This window comes from Trichechus manatus, unplaced genomic scaffold (genome assembly GCF_000243295.1).
Source record: "Trichechus manatus latirostris isolate Lorelei unplaced genomic scaffold, TriManLat1.0 scaffold00010, whole genome shotgun sequence".
Classification (NCBI taxonomy): domain Eukaryota; kingdom Metazoa; phylum Chordata; class Mammalia; order Sirenia; family Trichechidae; genus Trichechus; species Trichechus manatus.
In genome coordinates this window covers 25,808,455-25,835,231 of record NW_004443946.1, presented here as the reverse complement: position 1 = coordinate 25,835,231, position 26,777 = coordinate 25,808,455, and the positions used below count along the sequence as shown (strand labels likewise).

The 26,777-nt window shown below is 40.8% G+C and overlaps 1 protein-coding gene across 2 annotated transcripts in view; it reads left to right on the top strand.

Moving 5' to 3' along the window:
- Positions 1-26,777, top strand: part of ZFYVE1 (zinc finger FYVE-type containing 1) — a 67,932-nt gene that overhangs the window by 14,924 nt on the left and 26,231 nt on the right. For both annotated transcript variants that reach the window (XM_023726340.1, XM_004371009.2), the window contains exons 3-4: positions 19,123-19,627; positions 24,447-24,661. In XM_023726340.1, coding sequence (XP_023582108.1) covers positions 19,123-19,627; positions 24,447-24,661 — 720 coding nt within the window. The remainder of the gene's footprint in view (positions 1-19,122; positions 19,628-24,446; positions 24,662-26,777) is intronic.

Below are 26,777 nucleotides of genomic sequence, written 5' to 3'. Positions count from 1 at the left end.
GGATTCGTTGTTCTTTATTGTTGCATAATATTCATTCCATTGTGTGAATATTCTGTAATTTGTTTATCCATTTGTCCATTGATGGGCAGCTAGGTTGTTTCCATCTTTTTGCTATTGTGAACAGTGCTGCAGTGAACATGGGTGTGCATATATGTATTCGTGTGATGGCTCTTATTTCTCTAGGATATGTTTAAGGAGTGGGATTGCTGGACTGTATTGTACTTCTATTTCTAGCTTTCTAAGGAAGCACCAAATCGATTTCCAAAGTGGTTGTACCATTTTACATTCCCACCATCAGTGTTAAGTGTTCCAGTCTCTCCACAACCTCTCCAGCATTTATTATTTTGTGTTTTTTGAATTAATGCTAGCCCATTTTTTAATTGGATTATTTGTCTTTTTTGTTGTTGAGGTTTTGCAGTATCTTGTAGATTTTAGAGAGTAGATGCTGATTGGATTTGTCATACCCCCAATTTTTTTCCCCAGTCTGTAGGTTGTCTTTTGACTCTTTCGGTGAAGTCTTTTGACGAGCATAAGTGTTTGATTTTTAGGAGCTCTCAGTTATCTAGTTTATCTTCTGGTGTTTGTGCATTGTTAGTAATCTTTTGTATTCTGTTTATGCCATGTATTAGGGCTCCTAGCATTGTCCCTGTTTTTTCTCCCATGATCTTTATGGTTTTAGATTTTATATTTAGGTTTCTGATCCATTTTGAGTCAGTTTTTGTGCGTGGTGTGAGGTATGGGTCTTGTTTCATTTTTTTGCAGATGGGTATCCAGTTATGCCAGCACCATTTGTTAAAGAGACTGTCTTTTCCCCGATTAACGGACTTTGGGCTTTTGTCAAATATCAGCTGCTCATAGGTAGATCAATTTACGTCTGGATTCTCAATTCTGTCCATTGTTCTATGTATCTGTTGTACCAGTTCAGGCTGTTTTGACTACCGCAGTGGTATAATGGGTTCTAAAATCAGGTAGTGTGAGGCCTCCTGCTTTGTTCTTCTTCTTGAGTAATGTTTTACTTATCCGGGGCCTCTTCCCTTTCCGTACGAATTTGGTGATTTGTTTCTCTATCTCATTAAAAAATGCCATTGGAATTTGGATCAGGATTGCATTGTATCTGTAGATTGCTTTGGGTGGAATTGACATTTTCACAATGTTGAGTCTACCTATCCATGAGCTAGGTATATTTTTGCACTTATGCAGGTCTCTTTTGGTTTCTAGCAGTAATGTCTTGTAGTTTTCATTGTAATATAGATCTTTTACATCTCTGGTTAGATTTATTCCTAAGTATTTTATCTTCATGGGGGCTGTTGTAAATGGTATTGACTTGGTGATTTCCTCTTCAGAATTCTCTTTGTTGGTGTAGAGGAATCCAACTGATTTTTGTATGTTTATCTTGTATCCTGAAACTTTGCTGAAATCTTCTATTAGTTGCAATAGTTTTCTTGTGGATTCTTTGGGATTTTCTGTGTATAAGATCATATCGTCTGCAAATAGAGATAGTTTTAATTCTTCCTTACCAATTTGGATGCCCTTTATTTCTTTTTCTAGTGTAGTTGCTCTGGCTAAGACCTGCAGCACAATCTTGAATAAGAGTGGTGATAAAGGGCATCCTTGTCTGGTTCCCATTCTCAAGGGGGGAATTCTTTCAGACTCCATTTAGGATGATGTTGGCTGTTGGCTTTGTATAAATGCCCTTTATTACGTTGAGAAATTTCCCTTCTCTTCTTATTTTGCCTAGAGTTTTTATCAGAATGGGTGTTGAACTTTGTCAAATGCCTTTTCTGCATCAATTGATAAGATCATGTGGTTCTTGTCTTTTGTATTATTTATATGATAGATTACATTAATGGTTTTTCTAATGTTGAACCATCCCTGCATACCTGGTATGAATCCCAGCTGGTCATGGTGAATTATTTTTTTGATATGCAGTTGAATTCTATTGGCTAAAATTTTGTTGAGGATTTTTGCATCCATGTTCATGAGGGATATTGGTGTGTAATTTTCTTTTTTTGTGGTGTCTTTACCTAGTTTTGGTATCAGGGTTATGCTGATTTCATAGAATGAGTTTAGGAGTATTCCTTCTCTATGCTCTGAAATACCTTTAGTAGTAGTGATGTTAACTTTTCTCTGAAATTTGGTAGAATTGTCCAGTGAAACTGTCAGGGCCAGGGTTTTTTTCAGTTGGGAGTTTTTTAAATTACCTTTTCAATCTCTTCTTTCGTTATACGTTTATTTAGTTGTTCTATCACTGTTTGTGTTAGTTTAGGTAGTTAGTGAATTTTTAGAAATTTGTCCATTTCCTCTAGGTTTTCAAATTTGTTACAGTTTTTCATAGTATTCTGTTATGATTTCTTTTAATTTCAGTTGGATCTGTTGTGATGTCGCCCATCTCATTTCTTATTTCGGTTATTTGTTTACTCTCCTGTTTTTATTTTGTCAGTTTGGCCAGTGGTTTATTTATTTGTTGATCTTTTCAAAGAACCAGCTTGGTTAACTCTTTCAGTTGTTTTCCTATTTTCTATTTCATTTAATTCTGCTCTAATTTTTATTATTTGCTTTCTTTTCTGGTGTCCAAGGACTTCTTTTGCTGCTCTCTTTCTATTTCTTTGAGTTGTAGAGTTAATGTTCTGATTTTGGCCCTTGCTTCTTTTTGTATATGTGCATTTATTGCTATAAATTGACCTCTGAATGCCACTTTTGTTGTGTCCCAAAGGTTCTCATAAGATATGTTTTCATTCTCATTTGATTTGGTCAATTTCTTTATTCCATCCTTTATTACTTCTATAACTTCTTTTTGAGGAAGGTGCTGTTCAATTTCCATGTGTTTGATTTTTTTTCCTTGCTTTTTCTGTTACTGATTTCTACTTTTATGGCTTTATGGTCAGAAAAGATGCTTTGTAGTATTCCGATACTTTGGATTCTGTTAAGGCTTGCTTTGTGACCTAATATATGGTTTATTTTGGAGAATGTTCCATGTGCATTGGAAAAGAAAGTATACTTGGCTGCTTTTGGGTGGCGTGTTCTGTATATGTCTATGAGATCAAGTTGGTTGACTGTGGCATTTAGATCTTCCGTGTCTTTGTTGAGCTTCTTTCTGAATGTTCTGTCCTTCACCGAAAGTGGAGTGTTGAAGTCTCCTACTGTTATTGTGGAGCTGTCTGTCTCTCTTTTCAGTGCTGTTAGAGTTTGTTTTATGTATTTTGGAGCCCTGTCATTGGGTGCGTAAATATTTATTATGGTTATATCCTCCTGGTGTATTGACCCTTTGATCATTTTATAGTGTCCTTCCTTATCGTTTGTGGTGGCTTTTACTTTAAAGTGTGTTTTGTCAGTGATTAATATTGCCACTCCTGCTCTTTTTTTTAACTGTTGTTTGCTTGATTTATTTTTTTCCATCCTTTGAGTTTTTGTTTGTTTGTGTCTGTAAGTCTAAGGTGTATCTTTTATAGGCAGCATATAGACGGATTGTGTTTTTTAATCCATTCTGCCACTCTCTCTTGATTGGTGAATTTAATCCATTTACATTCAGTGTAATTATTGATAGGTATGAGTTTAGTGCTGTCATTTTGATGTCTTTTTTTGTGTGTTGTTGACAATTTCTTTGCTCCACTTAATTTTCTGTGTTGTCATTTTTCTGTATGTATTTTATTTTTGTCTTTCTCGTTGTTGATTATGTATTTGCTGAGTCTTTATATTTTTCTTGTTTTTTATTTTGATGTGTAGGATTGTTAGTTTCCTTTGTGGTTACCTTAATGCTTACCCTTGTATTTCTAACTTTAAACCAATCTTTTATTTCTTTTTATTGCCTTGACTTCTTCTCATATGAAAGATCTATGACTACATTCTTTTAGTCCCCTTTTTTGTTTTAATGTTGTCATCTTTTGCATATTGATGTCTCTATTTCCCTATATACAGTATTTTAGCTTTGATTTATTTTTGTGACTTCCCTGTCTGGGTCTATATATGTTTCCTGCGTTCTGTGTTCACGTCTTAGGTTGTTATCTGTTATTGATTTTCTAACCAAAGGACTCCCTTTAGTATTTCTTGCAATTTGTGTTTGGTTTTTGCAAATTCCCCAAACTTCTGTTTATCTGGAAATGCCCTAATTTCACCATCATATTTGAGAGACAGTTTTGCTGAATATATAATTCTTGGCTGGCAATTCTTTTCCTTCAAGGCTTTATATATGCCTTCTTGCCTGCACGGTTTCTGCTCAGTAGTCTGAGATTAGTGTTATTGACTCTTCTTTGTAGATGACTTTTTGTTTATCCCTAGCTGCTCTTAAAATTCTCTCTTTATCTTTGGTTTTGGCAAGTTTGATTATAATATGTTTTGGTGACTTTCTTTTGGGATCTACCTTGTGTGGGGTTTGATAAGCATCTTGGATAGATATCTTGTCATCTTTCACGGTATCAGGGAAGTTTTCTGCCAACAAATCTTCAACAATTCTCTCCGTATTTTCTATGATCTCCCCGTTCTGGCACTCCAGTCACTCGTAGGTTATTTCTCTTGATAAAGTCCCACATAATTCTTAGGGTTTCTTCATTTTAAAAAATTCTTTTATCTGATTTTTCCTCAAATGAGTTGGTGTCAAGTGCTTTATCTTCAGTGTCGCTAATTCTGACTTCCATTGCCTCAATTCTGCTCCTATGACTTTCTATTTCTGAAATTTGATTGTTAATCTTCTGGATTTCTGTTTGCTCTCTATGGATTCTTGCAGCCCGTTAAATTTGTCATTGTGCTCTTCTCTAATCTTCTTAAGTTCCACTTGCTTTGTCTGTGTGTTCCTTGGCTTGGTCTGCATTTCGACTGATCTCCTTCCTGATCTCTTGAAGAGTTCTGTATATTAATCTTTTGTATTCTACCTCTGGTAATTCCAAGAAGTATTCTTCCTCCAGAAAATTTATTAGCTCTTTGTTTTGGGAGCTTGCTGAAGCCATCATGGTCTGCCTCTTTATGTGATTTGATATTGATTCTTGTCCTCAAGCCATCAATAAGTTATTATATTTATTTATTTTGTGTTTGTGTACTGTGTCCTAGCTTCTCGTTTTGGTTTGTTTTGATGTGCCCAAATAGGCTGCTCGTATGAGCTAGTTTGATTATTGGCGCCTTTGAAGCTCTAACGTCCTATCATCAGGTGGTTAGGTCTGTTACTAGGTATGTGAGCCCAAGAGTCTGTTCACTTTTCTTGTATGGATTCAGCTCAGGTGTTCAGGTACTCAGTCACCACATATGTGATACGGGCTCTCACCTACAGTCCTAGATGGGCAGGATTGATTGGAGTAGGCACAGGTATCTGGCTGCAGTAGGGGGTCACACACTGAACAAGGCAGGGGGCTGCCAGCTGCCCCTGAGTGTCTGGGAGGAAAGTGTGCCCCTGTTCCCTAGAGTGTGTAGGTGGGTGGGTTTTGCAGCTGGACTTCAGGCACCCAGTGCTGTTGGCTATAAGGACTGGGAGGCATCACTTATTCCTGGACCCCTTTCACAGGTTGCTAGGTGGGTAGAGCCACCAGTCCTTAGGCCCATGATGTGGATAGGTGAGGACCCAGCTTAATGGGCAGAGTGGTGTCAAATATCACGAACCTTCCACTCCATCATATAGCTGATGCAGTTGAAGTTAGGTTTCAGGTGTATACCCTGTTGTATTGTACTGGTGAAGACCTACACTGTTGAAATGGGCCCACACAGCTGTATGCAGGAGTGAAAGGCATTCAAAGACCATGGACCCCTTATGTCTGTGCCTAGGCAAAGGGGCTATGCCTGCCTTGAATTCCCGACTTAAGGGAGCTGGCAGATTATATTTTCCCTGTTTGTTAATTTGTTCCCTCTCCCAGGCCGGGAGAACGGCTCAGGGCACGTGACGGGTCCTACTTCTGGTCCAGGGGACGTGGCAATCGCTGAAGCTGGCCCCCAGTGCAGAGCAGGGGGCAGGCAGGTAAATGGGAGAGAGGTTCTTCGCAAACAGGGTGTTTTTTTGATCTGCCCAGTGGGTTAGATGCATGTACTTATCTTTAGCTGATTGAGAGCTGGTTTTCACTGGTTGCGGAGGCCTGAGTAGACTCTCCGCCATTCGGTCTCTCCCGATGTGGAAAACCCATCCCAAGCGCCACTGTTTGCCTTACTGCACACACCAGCGGATCCAGCCCGCAGGTATGGCGACTGCTTGCTGCTTCCTGAACCGTCTCTCCGTCCCCCACCACTCAGTCCGATTCCTTAACTTTGCCTTTGATGTTCGGGCTCCTAGATTGTCACGTATAAGAGATTCATTTGTTTTTTTCGGGTCTTTATTAGAAGAGGGACCACAGAAAGCATTTGACTAGTCCACCATCTTGGCCCTGCCTCCCCTTATCCCTAATTCTTTAATGAGGCATTTATTGGAAACCTTCCCTAAGGAAGGTTTTTACTTGCGATAGTGGAATGAAATTCTTTGACGGTGGTAGTGCCGACTGTGGCCTAGAGGAAAACCAGGCAAACCAGGGTGACTACAACAATAAGGTCAGTCAGCATTTCTCCAGCATCTACTATGTGCCGCCCACTGTGCTAAACACCCGACATGCATTATGTCATTAAATCCTTGCACCAACACTGTGAAGTAGATTGTGTTGTTATTCTTATTTTGCAGGTGAGAAAACTGAGGCCTAGAGAAGTTAAGTAACTTCTTTAAGGTTATCGTACAGCCAGTGAATGGTAGAGGCAGGTTGGTTGATCCCTTACTTGTGATACTATACTGTTCCCTCCCCCAGAGAGAATATGGTATCTAGGCATTCTGTCCTGTGTTCATTCATTCATTTAACAAATATGTATTGATTTCCTACTATGCATCAGGCGCTGTGCTGGGGATACAGTGGTAAAGAACAAAGGCCAGATCCCTGCCATCATGGAGCTTACATTCTAGTTGGGATTCTCAGAACAAGGAAGAAGAGGAAGAGATTTGAGATAGAGGGAAGATGGGAGGTTTGAGGGAGAGAAGGGTTGAGAAAACTGCCCATGGTATGATCAAGGTAGTTGTTGTTGGCTGTCGTCCAGTTCGTTCTGACTCATAGCAACCCTGTGTACAACAGAACAAAACATTGCCTGTTCTGCGCCATCCTCACAGACATTGCTGTGTTTAAGCCCATCATTGCCGCCACTGTGTCAGTCCATCTCATTGAGGGTCTTCCTCTGTTTCGCTGACCGTTTACTTTACCAAGCATAATGTTCTTCTCCAGGGACTGGTCCCTGCTGATAACATGTCCAAAGTATGTGAGATGAAGTCTCATCATCCTCACTTCTTTTTTTTTTTTTTAAATTGTACTTTAGGTGAAGTTTTACAGAACAAATAGTTTCTCATTACACACAGTCAGTATGCATATTGTTTTATGACATTGGTTAACAACCCCACAACATGTCAACACTCTCCCTTCTCAACCTTGGAGGACCTTTTTTCTTTTTTGGTGAAAATATGCTTAGCCAAAGATACACCATTTCAAAAATTTCTACATGTACAATTCAGTGACATAATTAATGTTCTTCCAGTTGTGCTGCTATTCTCACTATCCTTTTTCCAAATTATTCCATCACCATTATCTTCAACTCACTGCCCCCTAGGCTTCCCCTCAAACCTTTTGAGTTGCTAACTTGATCTCACATACATAATTCTTTTTTTTTTTTTTTTTGTACTTTAGATGAGGGTTTACAGAATGAATAGTTTCTCATTAAACATTTAGTACACATATTGCCCTATGACAATGGTTAACAATCCCATGACATGTTAACACTGTCCTTTCTCAACCTTGAGTTCCCTATCACCAGCTTTCCTGTCCCCTCCTGCCTTCTAGTCCTTGTCCCTGGACTGCTGTGCCTTATTAGTCCCATTTTGTTTTATGAGGCTGTCCAACCCCCGGCTGAACGGTGAACGTTGGGAGTGACTTCACCACTGAGTTGAAAGGGTGTCTGGGGACCATACTCTCGGGGTTTCTCCAGTCTCTTGTCAGGCCAGTAAATCTGGTCTTTTTTTGCGTGTTAGAATTTTGTTCTACATCCTTCTCCAGCTCTGTCCAGGACCCTCTGTTGTGATCCTGGTCAGAGCAGTCAGTGGTGGTAGCCGGGCACCATCTAGCTGTATTGGACTCAGTCTGGTGGAGGCCTTGGTAGCTGTGGTCCATTAGACCTTTGGACTAATCTTTTCCTTGTATCCTGTTCTCTTCATTCTCCCTTGCTCCCGAAGGGGTGAGGCCAGTGGAGTATCTTAGATGGCTGCTCATAGGCTTTTAATACTCCAGACACTATTCACCAATCATCATCCTCACTTCTGAGGAGCATTCTGGCTGTACTTTTTCCAAGACAGATTTGTTCATTCTTCTGGCAGTCCATGGTATATTCAATATTTTTTCCAAACACCATAATTGAAATTCATCATTTCTTTTTTGGTGTTCATTATTCATTGTTCAGCTTTTTCACGCATATGAGGCGATTGAAAATAGCATGGCTTGCGTCAGGCGCACCTTAGTCCTCAAGTTTTTAGCGCTTTAAAGAGGTCTTTGGCAGCAGATTTGCCCAATGCAATATGTCATTTGATTTCTTGACTGCTGTTTTCGTGGGCATTGATTGTGGATCCAAGTAAAATGAAATCCTTGACAACTTCCATCTTTTCTCCGTTTGTCTTGATGTTCCTTATTGGTCCAGTTGTGAAGATTTTTATTTTCTTTATGTTGTGGTATAATCCATACTAAAGGCTGTGGTCTTTGATCTTCATCAGTAAGTGCTTCAAGTGCTCTTCACTTTCAGCAAGCAAGGTTGTGTCGTCTGCATATCGCAGGTTGTTAATGAGTCTTCTTCCAGTCCTGATGCCACGTTCTTCTTCAAATAGCCTAGCTTCTCAAATTATTTGCCCAGCATACAGACTGAGTAAGTATGGTAAAAGAATACAACCCTGTTGCACACCTTTCCTGACTTTAAACCACGCAGTATCCCCTTGTTCTGTTTGAAAAGCTGCCTCTTTGTCTATGTAAAGGTTCCGCATGAGCGCAATTAAGTGTTCTGGAATTCCCCTTCTTCACAGTGTTATCCATAATTTGTTATGACTCACAGTTGAATGGCTTTGCATAGTCAATAAAACACAGGTAAACATCCTTTTGGTATTCTCTACTTTCAACCAAGATCCATCTGACATCAGCAGTGATATCCCTTGTTCCACGTGCTCTTCTGAATCCGGCTTGAATTTCTGACAGTTTCTGTTGATGTACTGCTGCAACTGTTTTTGAAGTATGTTCAGCAAAATTTTATTTGCATGTGATATTAATGATATTGTTCAGTAATTTCCACATTCCCTTGGATCACCTTTCTTTGGAATGGGCATAAATATGGATCTCTTCCCATCATTTGGCGAGGTAACTGTCTTCCAGATTTTTTGGCATAGACAAGTGAGTGTTTCTAGCATTTCATCCATTTGTTGAAACATCTGAATTAGTATTCTATCAGTTCCTGGAGACTTGTTTTTCTCCAGTGTCTTCAGTGCTGCTTGTTCTTCTCCCTTTAGTACCGTTGGAAATAACAGTTTTCAATAACATAAAAGGCGACTATACACGTGGACCTTACCAGATGGAATACACAGGACTGTATCTGTGGAAACAGATAATGAAGAATCTCAATATCATCAATCAGAACAAGGCCAGCTCGAGAAGACAAAGTAAAGTATTATAATGAAATGTGAAGAAACCTGGAGTTAGAAAACCGAAAGGAAGAAAACGCTCATCATTTCTCAAGCTGAAAGATTTAAAGAAAAAATTCAAGCCTCAAGTTACAGTATTAAATGATTCTGTGGACAAAATGTTGAACAAAGCAGGAAGCACTGAAAAAAGATGGAAGGAATACACAGAATCACTGTGCCAAAAATAATTGGTATCAACCATATCAGGCGGTAGCATATAATCAAGAACCGTTGGTACTGATCAAGGTAGAGCAGTACTGAAACCTAGCTCTCTTCTGTTTAGCCATGTCCTCTTACTGCTAAGTTGCAGAGCCTTTGCTAGAGCTTGTGTCTGTTTTCATAGCTGGCCAAATACAAGAATGCCATGCCACTTAAAAGGGAGGGCTGCATCTCCCATTCAGAAGCTCCTCGTAAGGGTCCCTTGAGGACATTGTGGGTCTTGCAGATGAGTGGGTATGTCCAGTCTGTCCTCAGAATTCAGCCTTGCCTTGGAAAACTTTTTATTCAGATGTAAATGTGAGCTGAACTGGGTAAGTTGGTTGTGGTGAAAGAAAAACTGATCTTGGAGCTAAAAATGACTCTTTTTAGAGGATTTGTTTTTTGGATGGATCATCTCTACATAGAAGCATTCTCTTTCCTGCTGGGGTGGGAGGGGAGCTACAGGCAGTGTTTGTGAGGCGATGTGTCAGAAGCACCACTAGCAGTTAGTAAGACATGGGAGAATTCTGCCTCCTCACGTAATGGAGCACTTTGGGGACACGGGACTGGAAAAAAGTGAACTTTGCTCTTAACAAATGTGCTCAACGAGGCCAACCTCGTGACTTCAGTGCTTTCAAGAAAACATTTGGTTGAGAAATGATTGTGTTTTTACATGAAACCCTATCAACAGATATATGGATAAACACAAAGATGTTCACTCTTAAGATAGAATGAAAGGCAATTGTCTGAACTTGCTGGGTTGGGAAAGTAGATTTACTAAGACTTTCTGGCAGTAGGGTTTGCTGTTGGAATGGAACCTCCTTATCATTTGGACTTTAAAAATAGACTGGCTAGTGATCTGTTTCACATGGTTTAAGTAAAATTCTGTCCGAAAATTAGGGCATGAAACTCTTTTCAGTAGGATGAAGGTAGCTCTGGATTTTTCAAGGATAAATTTCCTCACCTTCCACTTTCCTTTTCCCTCCCCCAGAAGAAAGAAAATGTTGCCTAAGTTCTATACTTATGCTGGTCTAACAACATCAGGTCAGTGCCGGACACTAGATGAAACTTGATACATGTCTGTTGATTAAATGAAGTAACCAAGTTCTAGTTTCCATTTAGGGTAATGACCCCAGGTCTGATAAGAGCAAGAATCTTGCTTGGATTTTCTGGGTTCTGTCTCTTCATCTGAACTCAGCCAAGTAAAGAAATGGCAAGCAAAAATAAACCATAAGAAATGAAAGTCATTAATATGAACTGAACTTTGGGAATAACTTTTAACTTAAAATCTCGGTGGAGAGGTATAAAATACAGTAAAACCTGCAAAAGCTGGAACCTGTATAAGGCAGAAACCTGTCAGAGAAGGAAAACTAAAATATTTCCCACTAGAGAGTGATGGAAAAGTGGTGATCACACCCTGTCAAAGATAGAAAACTTGTGAGACCCAGAAAAACAAGGCAGCCCCATCAAGTTCCGGCTCTCACAGGTTTCACTGTAATTATTTTTTGGTCCAGGGATGGGATTTGTTATAAGCATTCCATTGTGATTAGGAGCAACCAAGCTTCCTATAGCCCTTTCTATTGCTTTGGTGAAGGAACTGATTGTTGCCTTCAGCCTTGGAGAACACCTTTATAAGACTACATGGTTGTGGTTGGTACAGATTAAATCCTTTTCATCCAGAGAGGCTGGAACTGAAAGGACCTCTGGGTGGAGGTACTCTCCTTAGAATGTTTTCTGATGTATTTGGGGTTTAACTTCTAACTCGAGTCTCTGACTCTGCTTATTGAACTTCCATCCTTCCTCATTTTTGCATTTCCATTCCCAGGCCTCCTCAGACCAAAACTCATTGTGATGGTTAAGTTTGTGTGTCTACTTGGCTGGACCATGATTCTCAGTGGTTTGGCAGTTATGATGTAGTTTGACAGTTATGTAATGATGTAATTATCCTCCATTTTGTGATCTCTCACTTGCATGATGTGATCTGGTGTGAACAGCCAGTCAGTTGTATGGGGAGCTTCCTTGGGTCAGTGGCCTGCACCCAATATATATGGACACTCTGGCAAAGATCACTGTTGCTCTGGGTCCTGCATCTAGTTTGTTATCATCTGACCTCTGGTTCTTGGGACTTGAGCCAGCGGCCTGCCATATTGCCTGCCAATCTTGGGATTCATCAGCCTCCACAGCCTGTGAGCCAGCAGTCTGCCATCTGACCTGCTGATATTGGGTTCGTCAGCCCCTGCAGCTACATGAGTCAGGAGAACCCTCCAGCCTGATGCCTGACCCACGAACTTGGGACTTGCTAGCCTCTACAACCGTGTGAGACGTTTCCTTGAGATAAATCTCTCTCTCTCTCCCTCTATATATACACTTAACTGGTTTTGCTTCTCTAGAGAACCCAGCCTAAGACACCTGTGTATTCTTCCTGGTATGATTCTCTGAAGTCTAAGGAGGGAGGCTCTTGGTCAGAATCTCTCGAGGCAGACCATTTCCCTCTTTGGGTCAGGGTTGACTGCGAGAGACTTTTCACCACTATGAACTACTTTGAATTCTAAATTGCAGCAATGGAGATCATTAAAACAACAAACAAACTTGTATTTCATTGTGTAAACTCAGCTTGGAACGCTAACCAAAGTAAAAAGGTTTGTGGTCGTGATAGAGAGGGATAGTCAGGTATGTTGGGTTTCTTAAAGATTAATATGATGTTAGATGGTAATTTTATTAGGTGCCCCTATAAAGCCAGTTTCATAAGTTGTTTTGATTAGAGAGGGAAGAAAGGAGTTATCTAAAGCAAGCAGTGAGATCTTTCATTTTTCAGGTAGAATCAGTTTAGAGCTCACCAAATTGCTAAATTAATCCCTGAAAGAGCAACATCTGAGCAACAAGCTGGTGCGGGCCCAGCTGCTACCACCATGCACCTGTGTATTTTCCCAGTGGGCTGGTCCTTGAATAATAATGGCTAACATTTATTGAGTACTTACTGTGTGCTAGGCACTGTGCTGGGCCCTTTACATTGTTGTTATGTGTTGCTGTGTTGATTTTGACTCATAATGACCATGTATGACCCTTACAGGGTTTCCTAGGCTGTAATCTGTATGGGAGCAGATCGCCAGGTCTTTCCTCTTGTGAAGTGGCTGGTGGGTTCAAATGGAAGACTTTTCCATTAGCAGCTGAGCACTTAACCATTGCACTACCAGGACTCCTCACTTTATCTCATTTAGTCTTCTTAGTATCTCCTAAGGAGCCCTGATGGTGCAGTGGCAGAGGTGCCTCTGAAGACAGGCCTGGTAATCTGTTTCCGAAGGGTCACATCTTTGAAAACTCTATAGAGCAGTTCTTCTCTGCACACATGAGGTCACTGTGAATCAGTATAGGCAAGTATCCTCCTTAGACATTGTAAGATGTGTTATTATCCTATTTTCTTAAGGCTTAAATAGTTAAGTAACTTTTCCAAGATCACACAGTGGCAAAGCCGGGAGTGGAATTTGGGTGTTTCTGAGTTGTCTGAGGTCCAAAAGATGGTCTAGCAAATTTGGGGAGGATGGACAGCAGAAGTAGGGGAGGGATGGCTTTGTTGTCACTCCTGCTTTTGCTATTGTTTAAGGGCCAAGGGCCATTTCAAACATGTAGAGTTGGGTGGGATGACCAGTTGGCAGTGCTCAGGGTTGGGTAGCTTATTTCACTCGAGGAATGCAGCAAAGTAGGATCATTGCTTGCCAACAGGCAGAACGAGTACAGCAGGAACCTTGCTACCTTCTGGGCCGCTCCTTCCCTCACCAAAGGGACTCTTTTCTTTACCTGTCTCCCCCCTCCCCCCCATTGAAAATCAGTCTTGCTATCACTTAGCCCTAGGCTGTCCCCTCTTTTCTGGCCCAGGGGAAAATGCCCACAGGTTAAGGATGAGTTTAAAAGTATGACAGAGAGCAAAAAAATGTGAAAGACAGAAGGAAAATGAAGCATGCTTTCAGTTTGTCAGGCACTTTCTCATTTATCTATTTGTTTGATCAGTTGCCACCACCCTGTCCGGGGAGGCAGAGATGATCACCTTATTTTACAAGAGAAAAAAAATGCAGTAAGTGCGGGTTACATGATTGTCCTTGGCTGTCAGTGGAAAAACCAGCCTAGGGCTTTGAGCTTCTCTTCCAGGCTTCTTTGCCCTGGACTCATATGTGTTCACCCAACACATAAACAGCATGTTTAACATACCCCAGGAGATTGAATGCCAAAATAATATCCCCAAATGCTGACAAGGAATATTTTATTTTCATCCCAAATGAGTTGCTTATTTATATATATCATGTGCATTATTTGGTTAATAAAAAAGAACCCCCAAAACCAAACCTGTTGCCATTGAATCAGTTCTGACTCATGATGACCCCACATGTTACAAGCCTTTCTTAAGCAGTGACGCTGGGTGGGTTCGAACCACCACTCTTTAGGTTAGTAGTTGAACACAAACTGTTTGTGCCACCTAGTTAGTTGTTGTTGTTAGTAGCCATCAGGTCAGCCCCGAACTCTTGGTGACCCCATGTGTTACAGAGTTGAACTGCTCAATAGGGTTTTCTTGGCTGTAATCTTTACGGAAGTAGATCACTAGGCTTTTCTTCCATGGTACCGCTGGGGTACTCTTAGTCATCTAGTGCTGCTGTAGCAGAAATACCACAAGTGGATTGCTTTAACAAAGAGAAATTTATTCTCTCACAGTCTAGTGGGCTACAAGTCCAAATTCAGGGCACTGGCTCCAGGGGAAGGCCTTCTCTTTCTGTCAGCTCCAGAGGAAGGTCCTTGTCATCAGTCTTCCCTTGGTCTGGGAGCATGTCAGTGCAGGAACCTCCGGTCCAAAGGACGGGCCCTGCTCCCAGCACTGCTTTTTTGGTGGTATGAGGTCCCTATGTCTCTGGGCTCACTTCTCTCCTTTGTGTCTCAAAAGAGATTGGCTTAAGACACTACCTAATCTTATAGACCTCATCAACATAACTGCCACTAATCCATCTTATTACATCATAGTGATAGAGTTTACAATCCATAGGGAAATCACATCAGATGATAAAATGGTAGACAATCATACAATACTGGGAATCATGGCCCAACCACATGGATATACACCTTTTTTGGGAGACATAATCCATGACATTCCACCCTTTGGCCCCCCAAAAATCACATCCTTGCAACATGCAGAACATATTCACCCTATCATATCGTAACAAAAGACTTAAATCAACTCCAAAATCCAAAAAAATTCCTCTTCATCTGTGAAATCTGGAATACAAGTTATCTGCTTCCAAAGGTATAATGGCAGAACAGGCACAAGCTAGACATTTCCATTACAAATGGGAGAAACTGGAGGAAAAGAAGGGATAACGGGCACCCAGCAAGTCAGCAGAACACATTACATTAGCCCTCAAGGCTTTAAAAATAATATTCTGTTCTCTGAGACCATTCACACAATAGCCTTGCCCTCCAGACTCTAGGTATTGGCCACATTCTCCGGATTCTGGGTGGAGGCCCCTGGGCCCTGGGCTTCAGCTCCGCCTTCCAGGCCCACTGGAACAGCAACCCTGCTCCCTCAGCTTTAGGCACAAAATTCTGCTAGTCCATCTGAGTGGCAACTCCACCCTTAGCAACACCAGAGGCCATGGCTCCATGCTTTGAAACCCCTGAGGTCCTGGCCATACCTTTTGAGACTGAGGCAGCTTGGCTTCCTGTGTTTCTTCTCTCTTCAGCTTTTGCTTCCTGGTTTCTTGGCCTCTCGGCTCCTAGGGCCTCACGCCTGCATCTGCCCTGCTGGGGCAAGTGTTCTAAAGCTCTGTAGCTCTACCAATAAGTTCCTGGAGGCACTCCACTCTGCCAGGAAGCCTCCTGCGCACAGGTACTCAGCTCTCTCGCTCCATGGGTGGGCTCCAGTGCTGTCTGGCGCTGGTCTCCTGGTTCTGCTGCTGCTGGTTCTCTGTTGCTGCCACTTCTCTGCTGCTGCTGGTTCTCTGTTGCTGCCACTTCTCTGCTGCTGCTGGTTCTCTGTTGCTGCCGCGCCTCTATCCATTCACAGTTTCAAAACTGCTTCCACATTTTAGGTATCTGTTAGAGCAGCACCCTACTCTCAGTACCAAATTCTGTCTTAGTCATCTATTGCCTTTAACAAAGAGAAATTTAGTCTCTCACAGTCTAATAGGCTACAAGTCCAAATTCAGGGCACTGGCCCCAGGGGAAGGCCTTCTCTCTCTGTCAGCCCCAGAGGAAGGTCCTTGTCATCAGTCTTCTCTTGGTCTGGGAGCATCTCAGCGCAGGAACCTCAGGTCCAAAGGACTTGCTCTGCTCCCGGCGCTTCTTTTTTAGTGATATGAGGTCAGTGTGTGTCTCTGCTCGCTTCTCTCTTTTGTATCTCAAAAGAGACTGGTTTAAGACCTTACCTAATTTTGTAGACCTCATCAGTATAACTGCTGCTAATCCATCTTACTACATCATAGCAATAGTTTACAACACATAGGGAAATCACATCAGATGATAAAATGGTAGACAGTCATACAATCTGGGGAATCATGGCCCAGCCAAATTGATACATATATTTTTTGAGGGACATAATTCAATCCATGACAGGCACTTAATAAATATGAATCCTGAAACATTTAATTCTGTATCTAAATACACCCACATGCCCCTTTTTAGGTGCTTTCTCTTAGATATTCTGGATAGCAGCTGTTTTGTGGGTTAACAGATTCATGACAGTAGATTTCCTTAGGGAGAGAATCTCTAGGCCTAGTCTTCCTCACGAGGACTGTTTGAGAAGGTGGATGGCTCTCCCAGATGGCCACCCTGACCTTATCTGACTCCTTGCTGGTAGAGGTTTATGGAACTTTTGTTTCTCTTCCTTGCCAGCTTAGCAGCTTGGAGCCAGGCTGGCTGAATGACACAGGCCCAAAATGGGTTGTACCATGTAAAATCTTGGTACTCCCAGTTGTCTGGTAGATCAGTTAGCCCATCACCAAATTTATGGAATGCTGCTGCTGTGTTAAGCCCTATAAGTTGTAGAGTGGAGAAAAGTGATTAAAATATTTAGTAAGGTGCCTAACATTCATTTATTCAGATTAGATATTGAGCTCCTCCTATGCACCAGGCTGTGTGCTAAGGGCTAGGGAAGTAAATATAAAATAGACCCAGTCCCCGCCCTCATGGGTCTAGTGGAGGGCACTGTCACTGCAGTGGGCAGTCAATGTATTATTGGTATTATCATTAAGGCTGTTAATGTAATAATAGTGACGTTATTAATAGAAAGACGAGTGGTTTACCTTCTTGTTGAGGTTATAAGTGAGGGGGACTTATCACATTATCATACCCAGCTGTCTGTCTACATTTCTCTAACTGCTCTTTATCAAACCAGCAGACTTTTGAGAATGAGAACTGTGTTTTTTCTCAGATGGCTGAAAGGCTCTCAGGGTAAAGGTTCATCACTCCTTTAGCTGGAGTAGAACATCATCTATTAGGTTAGGAGTTTTGACCCTGGGGGTTCTGTATTCTAAGAATAGGAGCCCTGAGCATCTTTCTGGAGCTGTAGTTTGGCATCTTGCTGGTACCAGGCCTTTCTCTTCCTGGTTTGACTTTTTATAAAGACCGCATTGTTCTTTAAGCAGGGGAATTATGGATGGGTGAAGTTTGACCAACAAGTTTTCCATTTTTTTAATAATAACTTTATTGAGATGTAATTCACATACCATGAAATTCACCCTTTTATCATACACAGTTCTTTATTTTTTTAGTTATATTCACAAAGTTGTGCAACTGTCACCACTATCTAATTTTAGAGCACTTCATTACCTCCAGAATAACTCTATCTGTTAACTCCCAGTTTCCTTCCACCTCCAGTCCACGGCAACTGCTAATCTACTTTCTGTCTCTATGGATTTACCTATTCTGGACATTTAATATAAATGGAATCATGTAATGTGTAGCGTTATGTGTCTGGCTTCTTTCATTTAGCATAATGTTTTCAAGGTTCATCCATGTTGTAACATACATCAGTACTTCATTCCTTTTTATGCCTGAATAATAGTCAGTTGTATGTATTACCACATTTCGTTTATCTGTTCATCAATTGATGGACATTTGGCTTGTTTCCATTTTTTTGGCTGTTATAAACAATGCTGCTGTTAATATCCATGTATAAGTTTTTGTGTGGACGTATGTTTTCAGTTCTCTTGGGTAGATATTTAGGAGTGAAATTACTGGGTCATATGGTAACTCTGTATTTAACTTTTTGAGGAACTGTCAAATGGTTTTCCAAAGCACCTCCACCATTTTATAGTCCCAGCAGTGGTGTATAAGGGTTGGCATTTCTCCACATTCTCACTAGCACTTGTTATTGTCTTTTTGATCATAGCCGTTGTAATGGGTGTGAAGTGGCATCTCACTGTGGTTTTGATTTGCATTTCCCTAATGACTAATGATGTTGGGCATTTTTTCATGTGCTCATTGGCTCTTTGTTTATCTTCTTTGGAGAAATATTGTTTAAATATTTTTGTCCATTTTTTAATTGAGTTATTTGTCTTGTTGAGTTGTAAGAATTCTTTACATATTCTAAATACTAGTCCCTTGTCAGATAAATGATTTACAAATATTTTCTCCCATTCTGTGGGTTGTCTTTTCACTTTCTTGATGGTGTCCTTTGGTGCACAAAAGTTTTTAATTTTGATGATGTCCAGTTTATCAGTATTTTCTTTTCTTGTGTTTGAATTTGTTAGAAACCATTGTCTAATCCAAGGTCATGAAGATTTGTTGTTGTTGTTAGGTGCCTTTGAGTCGATTTAGACTCATAGCAACCTTATGTGACAGAGTAGAACTGCCCCAGGCTGTAATCTGTATGGGAGCAGATCTACAGGTCTTTCTCCCACAGAGCCACTGGGTGGGTTCGAACTTCTAGCCTTTCTGTTAGCGGCTGAACGCTTAACCCTCTGCTATCAGGGCCCTTTCATGAAGATGTACTCCTATGTTTTCTTCTAAGATGTCTGTAATTTTAGCTCTTTCATGACCACTAAGTTCTTATATTGACCTAGGCATCAGAGATTCCTCTGAACTGTTTGCTAGGGGTAGAGAGTGGGGTGGGGGTTGTTGTCCTAGGGCTCCCTTTCCTTGCCACCTTGATGAGCCAATCGAGGACCCTGATCCTGGGAAGCACTGGTTCCTAAGTGTTTCTAGCTATTTTGAAGTTTCTATGTCTCATTTCATTGTCTCTCTCTCTTTTTGATAAGGTAACAAATGAAGAGGACTTTATTAGGAAATTGGACTGCAAACCTGATCAGCATCTGAAGGTGGTTTCCATTTTTGGAAATACTGGTGATGGGAAGTCTCATACCCTCAACCACACTTTCTTTTATGGCCGTGAAGTCTTCAAAACCTCCCCTGCCCAAGAATCCTGCACTGTGGGAGTGTGGGCAGCCTATGACCCAGTCCACAAAGTAGCAGTGATAGACACGGAAGGGCTCTTAGGGGCCACGGTGAATCTAAGCCAGAGAACACGGCTGCTGCTTAAAGTCTTGGCCATCTCAGATCTGGTAATCTATCGAACTCATGCAGACCGGCTGCATAATGACCTCTTCAAGTTCCTTGGGGACGCCTCAGAAGCTTATCTGAAGCACTTCACTAAGGAGCTCAAGGCTACCACTGCCCGCTGTGGTCTGGATGTCCCCTTATCCACCCTGGGCCCTGCTGTCATCATTTTTCATGAGACTGTGCACACACAGTTGCTGGGCTCTGGTGAGTAGATGGGTCGCTGTGACACAGATTGACCTTTCTGGGAACACAGAGGTGACCACTGGGCTGCAATAGCAACTTGATGGTGGTGGATTGCCCAGAAAAATTTCTGCCCAGGCAAGCACAAGGAAGTGTTTCAAGAAGGATGAAGTGATCAGCCATATGAAAATCTGCTTATAGGTCAAGCAGGATAAGGATTGAGAGGTGGCAATTTGCTTTGGCAATTGGCTTTGGCAACACAGAGGTCATTGGGGATCTAGATAAGAGCTATTTCACTGGTATAGTGGGGATGAAAATCTGATCGGAGTGGTATCTAGAAAGAATAGAAGGAGAATTAGAGACAATGAGTGTATTCAACTCTTTCAGAGAGCTCTGTGTAAACAGCAGAAAATTGAAACAGTAACTAGAGGGACATGTGGAATTTGAAAGAATTTTCTTTTTAAAAAATTTAAGTATTTGTTTACTGATGGGAATGATTCATTAGAGAAGGGACAATTGCTGATGCAAGAAGAGAGAGAGAGCAGAAACAACTGGAGTGATGCACAAGTGGAAAGGCTGGCCTTAAGAGCATGGACAGTTCATCCACAGTAACAGGAGAGAGGGTGGAATATATGGGCACAGTTGCAGGTAAGAAGCTAGATGTGGTGTGGTGTGGTGTGTATGTGTGTGTGTGTGTGAAAGTTCTTGTCTTATTTTTTATATTTTCTTAAATAAGTAGGAAGTGAGATCATCACCTGAGTATGGGAGGTTGAGGGAGGAGGAGTAACAGCAGTAATTGGATGCAAGGTGGGTAGTAGTATTGGCGCCTAAAACAGTTTCAGTGTTTACTTGTTCATTCAGTCAGCAGAGGTTACTGAGTGCACAGTGTCATGTGCTGACCTCTGGAGCACAGAGCTGAGAAAAACAATTTGCACCCTCTAATAGCTCATAGTCTAAGTGGGAAGTCCAGGAGGTGTTCTGTTCTGTGGTAGATGTAGGCACTGGAGCTGTGGGAGTGTAGAGCATGTAGGAAAGAAGAAGTGAAATTTGAACTTTGAAAGACCTAGTAGATAGAAGAGGGAAGGAAACATGTTCTATGAAGAGCAAACACCTAATGGATTAAGTTGTGCTCAGGGAACTGTAGGTAGTTCTACAATTGTTCTTAGTTGCTATTGAGTCGATTCCAACTCATGGCAACCCCATGTGTGCAGAGTAGAACTGCTCCATAGGGTTTTCGAGGCTGTGACCTTTTGGAAACAGATTGCCAGGCTTGTCTTCTGAGGCATCACTGAGTGGGTTTGAACTGCCAACCTTTTGGCTAGTAGTCGAGTGCTTAATTTTTTGTGCCACCCAGGGACCCTAGTTCTATAGTAGCTTCCTAAATTACATTCTTGCCTCCTTCAGGCTGTTCTCCTCACAGCATCCAGAGTGATCTTTTTAAAAGTTTATAATTCAGATCATGTCACACTTCTGCCATCACATACCTGTCAATGGCTTTCCACTATATTCAAAATACAATTCAAACTCCTAAATATGGTATATTCACTCTGAGTCCTACCTATGTCTCTAACCTTCTTCTTAGTCCTCTTCCACATTGTCTAATTATCCTTTCCCACCACTGAACAGCACACACACAAATACACACACACATACCACACATTTGTGTGTGTATGTTCATTCTCTCTACTAGCTATACCTGTCTGTTCTCTGGTAGCCTTTGCATATGCTACTCTTCCCCTAGTTATCCAGGCATTTTTCAGATTCCGCTCAACTGTCACCCATGAAACTTTTCCTGACTATCCTCTGTAAAGTGGCCCCTCCTACACCCTAGTGGTTATACTCTCATTACATTGTCCTGTTTATTTCCATCATGGCATCTATCACTATTTGAAATCATCTTGTATGTTTGCTTACTCGTTTTTGGTCTTTTCCCATTAGAATGGAAACCCCATGAAGGCAGTAACCTTGCCTGTCTTATTCACTGCTGTATCTAAAGAGCCTGGATCAGTGATTGACACACAGTAGGATGTCATCGAATGTTTGGTGAACAAATAAATGATGAGGCTCAGTGTATCTGAAGCATAAATTATACGGGAGGGAGTGGTGGAGATACTCAGGGATTAGATAATGGATGGCCTTGACTCATTCTGAAGTATGATCAGAGCCCATGAAGGATTTAAGCAGGGAGTTATATGATCACATCTATATTTGTAAAAGATCACCCTGGCAGCCTGTGGTAGAATGAATTAGAGGGGCATGCTTGGAGGCAGGGGGACCAGTCAGGAGGTTATCATGGTACTCAAGTGAGAAGTGATGGGGACTAAGCCAGGGCAGTGGTGGTTGGAGGGTAGAGGACAGTGGGGCAATATTAGGAGGCAGAATCTGAAGGAGCCTGGGACCAGTTGATTCCTGGTGGTACCAATGACTCATGACATATAGGAAGATAAGAAATCCAAATGTTCCAGAATGGAGATTTGGTAATAGAAGAACCTCTGTTAGTTGGGGAACTGGAGCTAGAAGAGACTCATTAGAAAATGACTATGGAATAAGGAGAGATGGTGAGAAATGCTGCCTTTAGGATGCCTTCTGTGATCAATACATTGATAACCACGTTTGATCTTTACAACTTTGGTGAGAGGAAGGTTTAATTGCCAGTTCAGGATTTTGAAATAACCATCCACCCTAAAATTATTTTTTTGGTTTGTGCCAGCACTATGCTAGGTGGTTTTTAGAAATGCTAACATAATGTATCTTTACAGTAATTCAGCCCAGTCAATATCAGCCTCATTTTACAGTTAAAGAAATTGAATTTAACTTAAGTTACGTAGCCAAGGAGATTCCAGCTAGTAAGTTGCAAAATTGGGATTCAAAACCAAGTCCTCTGACTCCTAAATCCAGAGCTGTTTCTAGAATATTGTTGCTGCTTCTTAAAACCTTGAGGTGGAACCAAGGCAGACAGATTTTCTACAGGGTAGAAGGAGAGGTGCCAGAATTATGGACAAATTGATTAGATTTTCTGTCTCAAAATTGCTGACTTTCTGCCCCCCCACCCCCCCTTCTAGATGGAGGTTTCCTAGGTGGGAGTTAATAGGCAAATGAATTATCCCTATTTTTTTCAAATAAGTAGAACCAACTCATTTGGGAGCAGTGATTATATGTCCAGGGACAAGCTGCGAGGTGATGTTGGGAGGAAGTGAAGGTGACCAGTCTGGGCTCCTACGTGGTTTTAGGAGAAATCACTGCCAGATGGACCATCCCCAGGGCACTGCTTGTTACTTCTTTGAGAAGTTAACTGCCATGGGAAAAGTTCACGAGGAGATGGGTTTAGGGAATAGCTGCAGACTTGTGGCTACTTCTCTTTGATGATTATACTTTCAAATTTAGGGCTAAAGCCATACCTTCTATGTTAATTGGAGTTTTTTTTGTTGTTGTTGTTAAAATAATAAAGGAAATTAAAAGATCTTTCCAACTTTTGCATCCAAAACATCTTTTGAGTCCACCTATTGAGTACTACCACTGTCCAAATTTCTGGACAAATGTTGGTGAAACTGTGGACAAGCTAATACCTCATGTGTTGGTAGTTTTGCCACAGTTTCATCAGCCACGAGACGAGAATTTTCAAAGTAGCTGTAAATTTTAAGTGTTCATTAGTAGGTAACTGGTTAAATATGTCCTCAGGGTGGAATACTATGTAGCTGTTAAAAAGAATAAGGCACTTCTCAGAATATATCATGACAAGGACAGATACAGTCTTTTATTGAGTAATAAAAGCAAATTGCATATATATGTTATTAAGTGTGTGAACGAAAAAAGTCTGAAAGGGTGAATACTGAGCTATAGGTACCTTTGGGAAGTAGGAGGGAATGGAGAACATAACATCTCTTTCCTTTTATGCTTGGTATTGTTTTTTTTTACAATGAGCAGATTATTTTTTAGGCTCTTAATTGAAGTATAGATTTGAAGCATACGTATAGAAAAGTGCATATTATCAGAAGGGTATAGCTTTAGAAAAAACATTTTGATGGTTCCACAAAAAGTTTGAATTATCATATGACCCAGCAATTCCACTCCTGGGTATGTACCCAAAAGAATTGAAAACACATATTCAAACAAATACTTGTACACGAATGTTCATAGCAGCATTCTTAACAATAACCAGAAGGTAGAAACAACCTAAACATCTATGAACAGATGTGATATATCCATACGAGGGAATATTACTCAGCCATAAAAAGAAAGGAAGTACTGATACATGCTACAATGTGGATGAACCTCAAAAACATTTTGCTAAGTGAAAAAAGTGAAAGAAGCCAGACACATATGATTCCATTTATATGAAATATCCAGAATAGGTAAATCCATAGAGATGGAAAGCAGATTAGTGATTGCCAGGGGCAACAGGGAGGGGAAAATGGGGAATGACTGCTAATAGGTACTGAAGTTTCTTTTGGGGTGATAAAAATGTTTTGGAACTAGAAAGAGGTGATGGTTGTACAACATTGTGAATGTACTAAATGCCGCTGAAGTGTACATTTTAAAATAGTTTTATGTTACGTGAATTTCACCTCAATTAAAAAAATTGTACAGCTCGATGAATTTTTCTCTACTTGAACACACCCGTGTAATCAGTACCAAATCAAGAAGCACTAGCACCCGCCTCATACAGGTCCTCCTCATGCTTCCTTCTGGACAAGGGTAACCTGAATTCTAACAGCATAGATTAGTTCTGCCTGTTTATGTACTTTATATATAAGGAGTCAGACTACGTATTACTTTTATAATGAAAGGTAACTTTAAAAAAAAAAAAGTCACTACTCATGTGCCTCAATTTTTGCTTATACAGATCATCCCTCAGAGGTGCCAGAGAAGCTCATCCAGGACCGGTTCCGGAAGCTGGGCCGCTTCCCTGAAGCCTTTAGTTCCATTCACTACAAGGGAACAAGGACTTACAACCCTCCCACAGACTTCTCTGGGCTCCGACGTGCTTTGGAGCAGCAACTAGAGAACAACACCACCCGTTCTCCCCGGCACCCAGGGGTCATCTTCAAAGCTTTGAAGGTCAGTTGGCTCCTTCCCTGAGTGCTTCTTGTTGGGATACCAGTGGGTGGTGAGAACACTCTGTTCTCCAGCATTTTTTGGTTCTGGTGATTGGAAATCTGGACTGGACAGAGAGGTTGTAAGAAAAGGGGGCTCATGAGTGGAGTTTGCACCTGTCAAATGCCCTCATCTCGCTAGGAGTATGAGTACTAAGGAATCTTGGGTGATAATTAAAAAGTGAAGGCTTTTCATCTTGGAGAAGAGTTAGGCTTTTGGGGAGTAGGAAAAAGCCTTCATTCCTGGGTGGTGTGGCCCAGCTCTGGTGAGTTGACCTCGTATTGAAGGTCTGTCGTGTGGACAGCCTTGGTGCTTTTCTTTACATCGACTCATCTTCTATTTTTTTTTACTTAAGTTTCTTTAAGAAGGAAACTTTCTGTTATCACTATACATGGGAAACTAGTATTGCAGATAGAAAATGAACCAAACCAAAAAACAAAAACAAAAATAACAGTAATAACTGCTGTTTGTTTTTTATGTACCAAAGTTCTGAGCACTATGCATGGATTAGTTAATTTAATCCTTACACCAACTCCATGAGTTAAGTACTATTTTTTTAAGTACTATTATTATTTTCATTTTGCACATGAAGAAACTGAGGCACAGAGAAGTGAAGTAATTGGTTACACACAATTAGTAAGTGACAGTAGGCACAAACCCAGGCCATTGTACTCTAGAGTTCACTCTCACAATCAGAAAGACTGTTGGTCATGAAGCTTCTGATACTTTGGCCTGTTTTTTCTTTATTTCAAAGGGAGATCAGCAGGTGTTCTGATTAGCAAGTGATAAAGAAATACTGTCACCTGAGACTTTCCTCATTGAAAGAAACTGAACTTTTGAAAAAGATTTGAAAAGGGACTAATTTATTTTTTTTAATGTTATTTTGTTGTTCTCATTGAGAATATATATATAGCAAAACATAAACCAATTCAGCAGTCTCTACATGTACAATTCAGTGACATTGATTACATTCTTGGAGTTGTGCAGCCATTCTCTCTCTCCTTTCTGAGTTGTCCCACCTCTGTTAACATAAACTCACTGCCCCTGAAGGTTCCTATCTCATCTTTCAAGTTGCTGTTGCTACTTTGATTCATTATAGATAATTCTTAAAAGAGCATAATGCTCAAGGCAGACATTTTTTAGTAGTTAAGCTAAACTACTGTTTGATTTTAGGAAGACTTCAGGGGATTTTTTTGTTTTAAGTTCTGAAGATTCTCTCAGGGCAGTAGTTTCAGGGGTTCACCCAGCCCTCATGGCTCTAGAAAGTCTAGATTCCATGAGAATTTGAAATTCTATTCTTCATTTCCCCTCTTTTCATCAGGATTCTTCTATAGAATCTTTGATAAAAAATGTTCAGTAATGGTGGGACTAATTTCTATTGTGGATTTTGATGTTACTCAGTGTCTTGTCCATGTATCACCTACTATCATGTCGTGTTCCACCTAAAATCCACCTTACATACCACTAGTGATATGAAACTAATTTTTTGGGAAACTCCTTTTAAAGCAAATTGTTTTTCTTGTGTATCGCAGCAATAGTGTCAACGTGTTGATTCTGTAATACAGTAAATCCTTGTATAAAGCACCTTGCTGTTCCATAGATTGTTTCCCTTTAGCAGACTCTGATAAATGGTGCTTGCTTCTTTGTAACACAGAGAGCTGCCACCTTTGTGGGCTGCTAGCCCTCCAGCTACATATCCTGTCTTAGCCCTCAAGGATTTCTACCAGTTGTACCACTTCTGTATTATCCCAGCCATCAATAGGCAAGCAATCACTGAAACAGTAGCAGTGGGAGGAATGGAATAGGATACTTTGAACACTGTGACTTGAGGTATTAGTGATTATTGGAAATTCCATTTTAGAGTTGGTTAGGTAGTTGCAATGAAATTTGGATATCTTTTCATACATGCATTCGTCAAAGTATTCTCTGAGCCCAGTAAAGCTGGCAAAAAGTTTTCCCAAAAGAAATTTAAAAGTTGTTGATCAATATCATTATAGGAATAAGAATTCTAATTTTGGGACTGTTTGCTCAATGATCAGTTTATATTGCATTTGTCTAAATTCATGTTCTCTGGTTTACA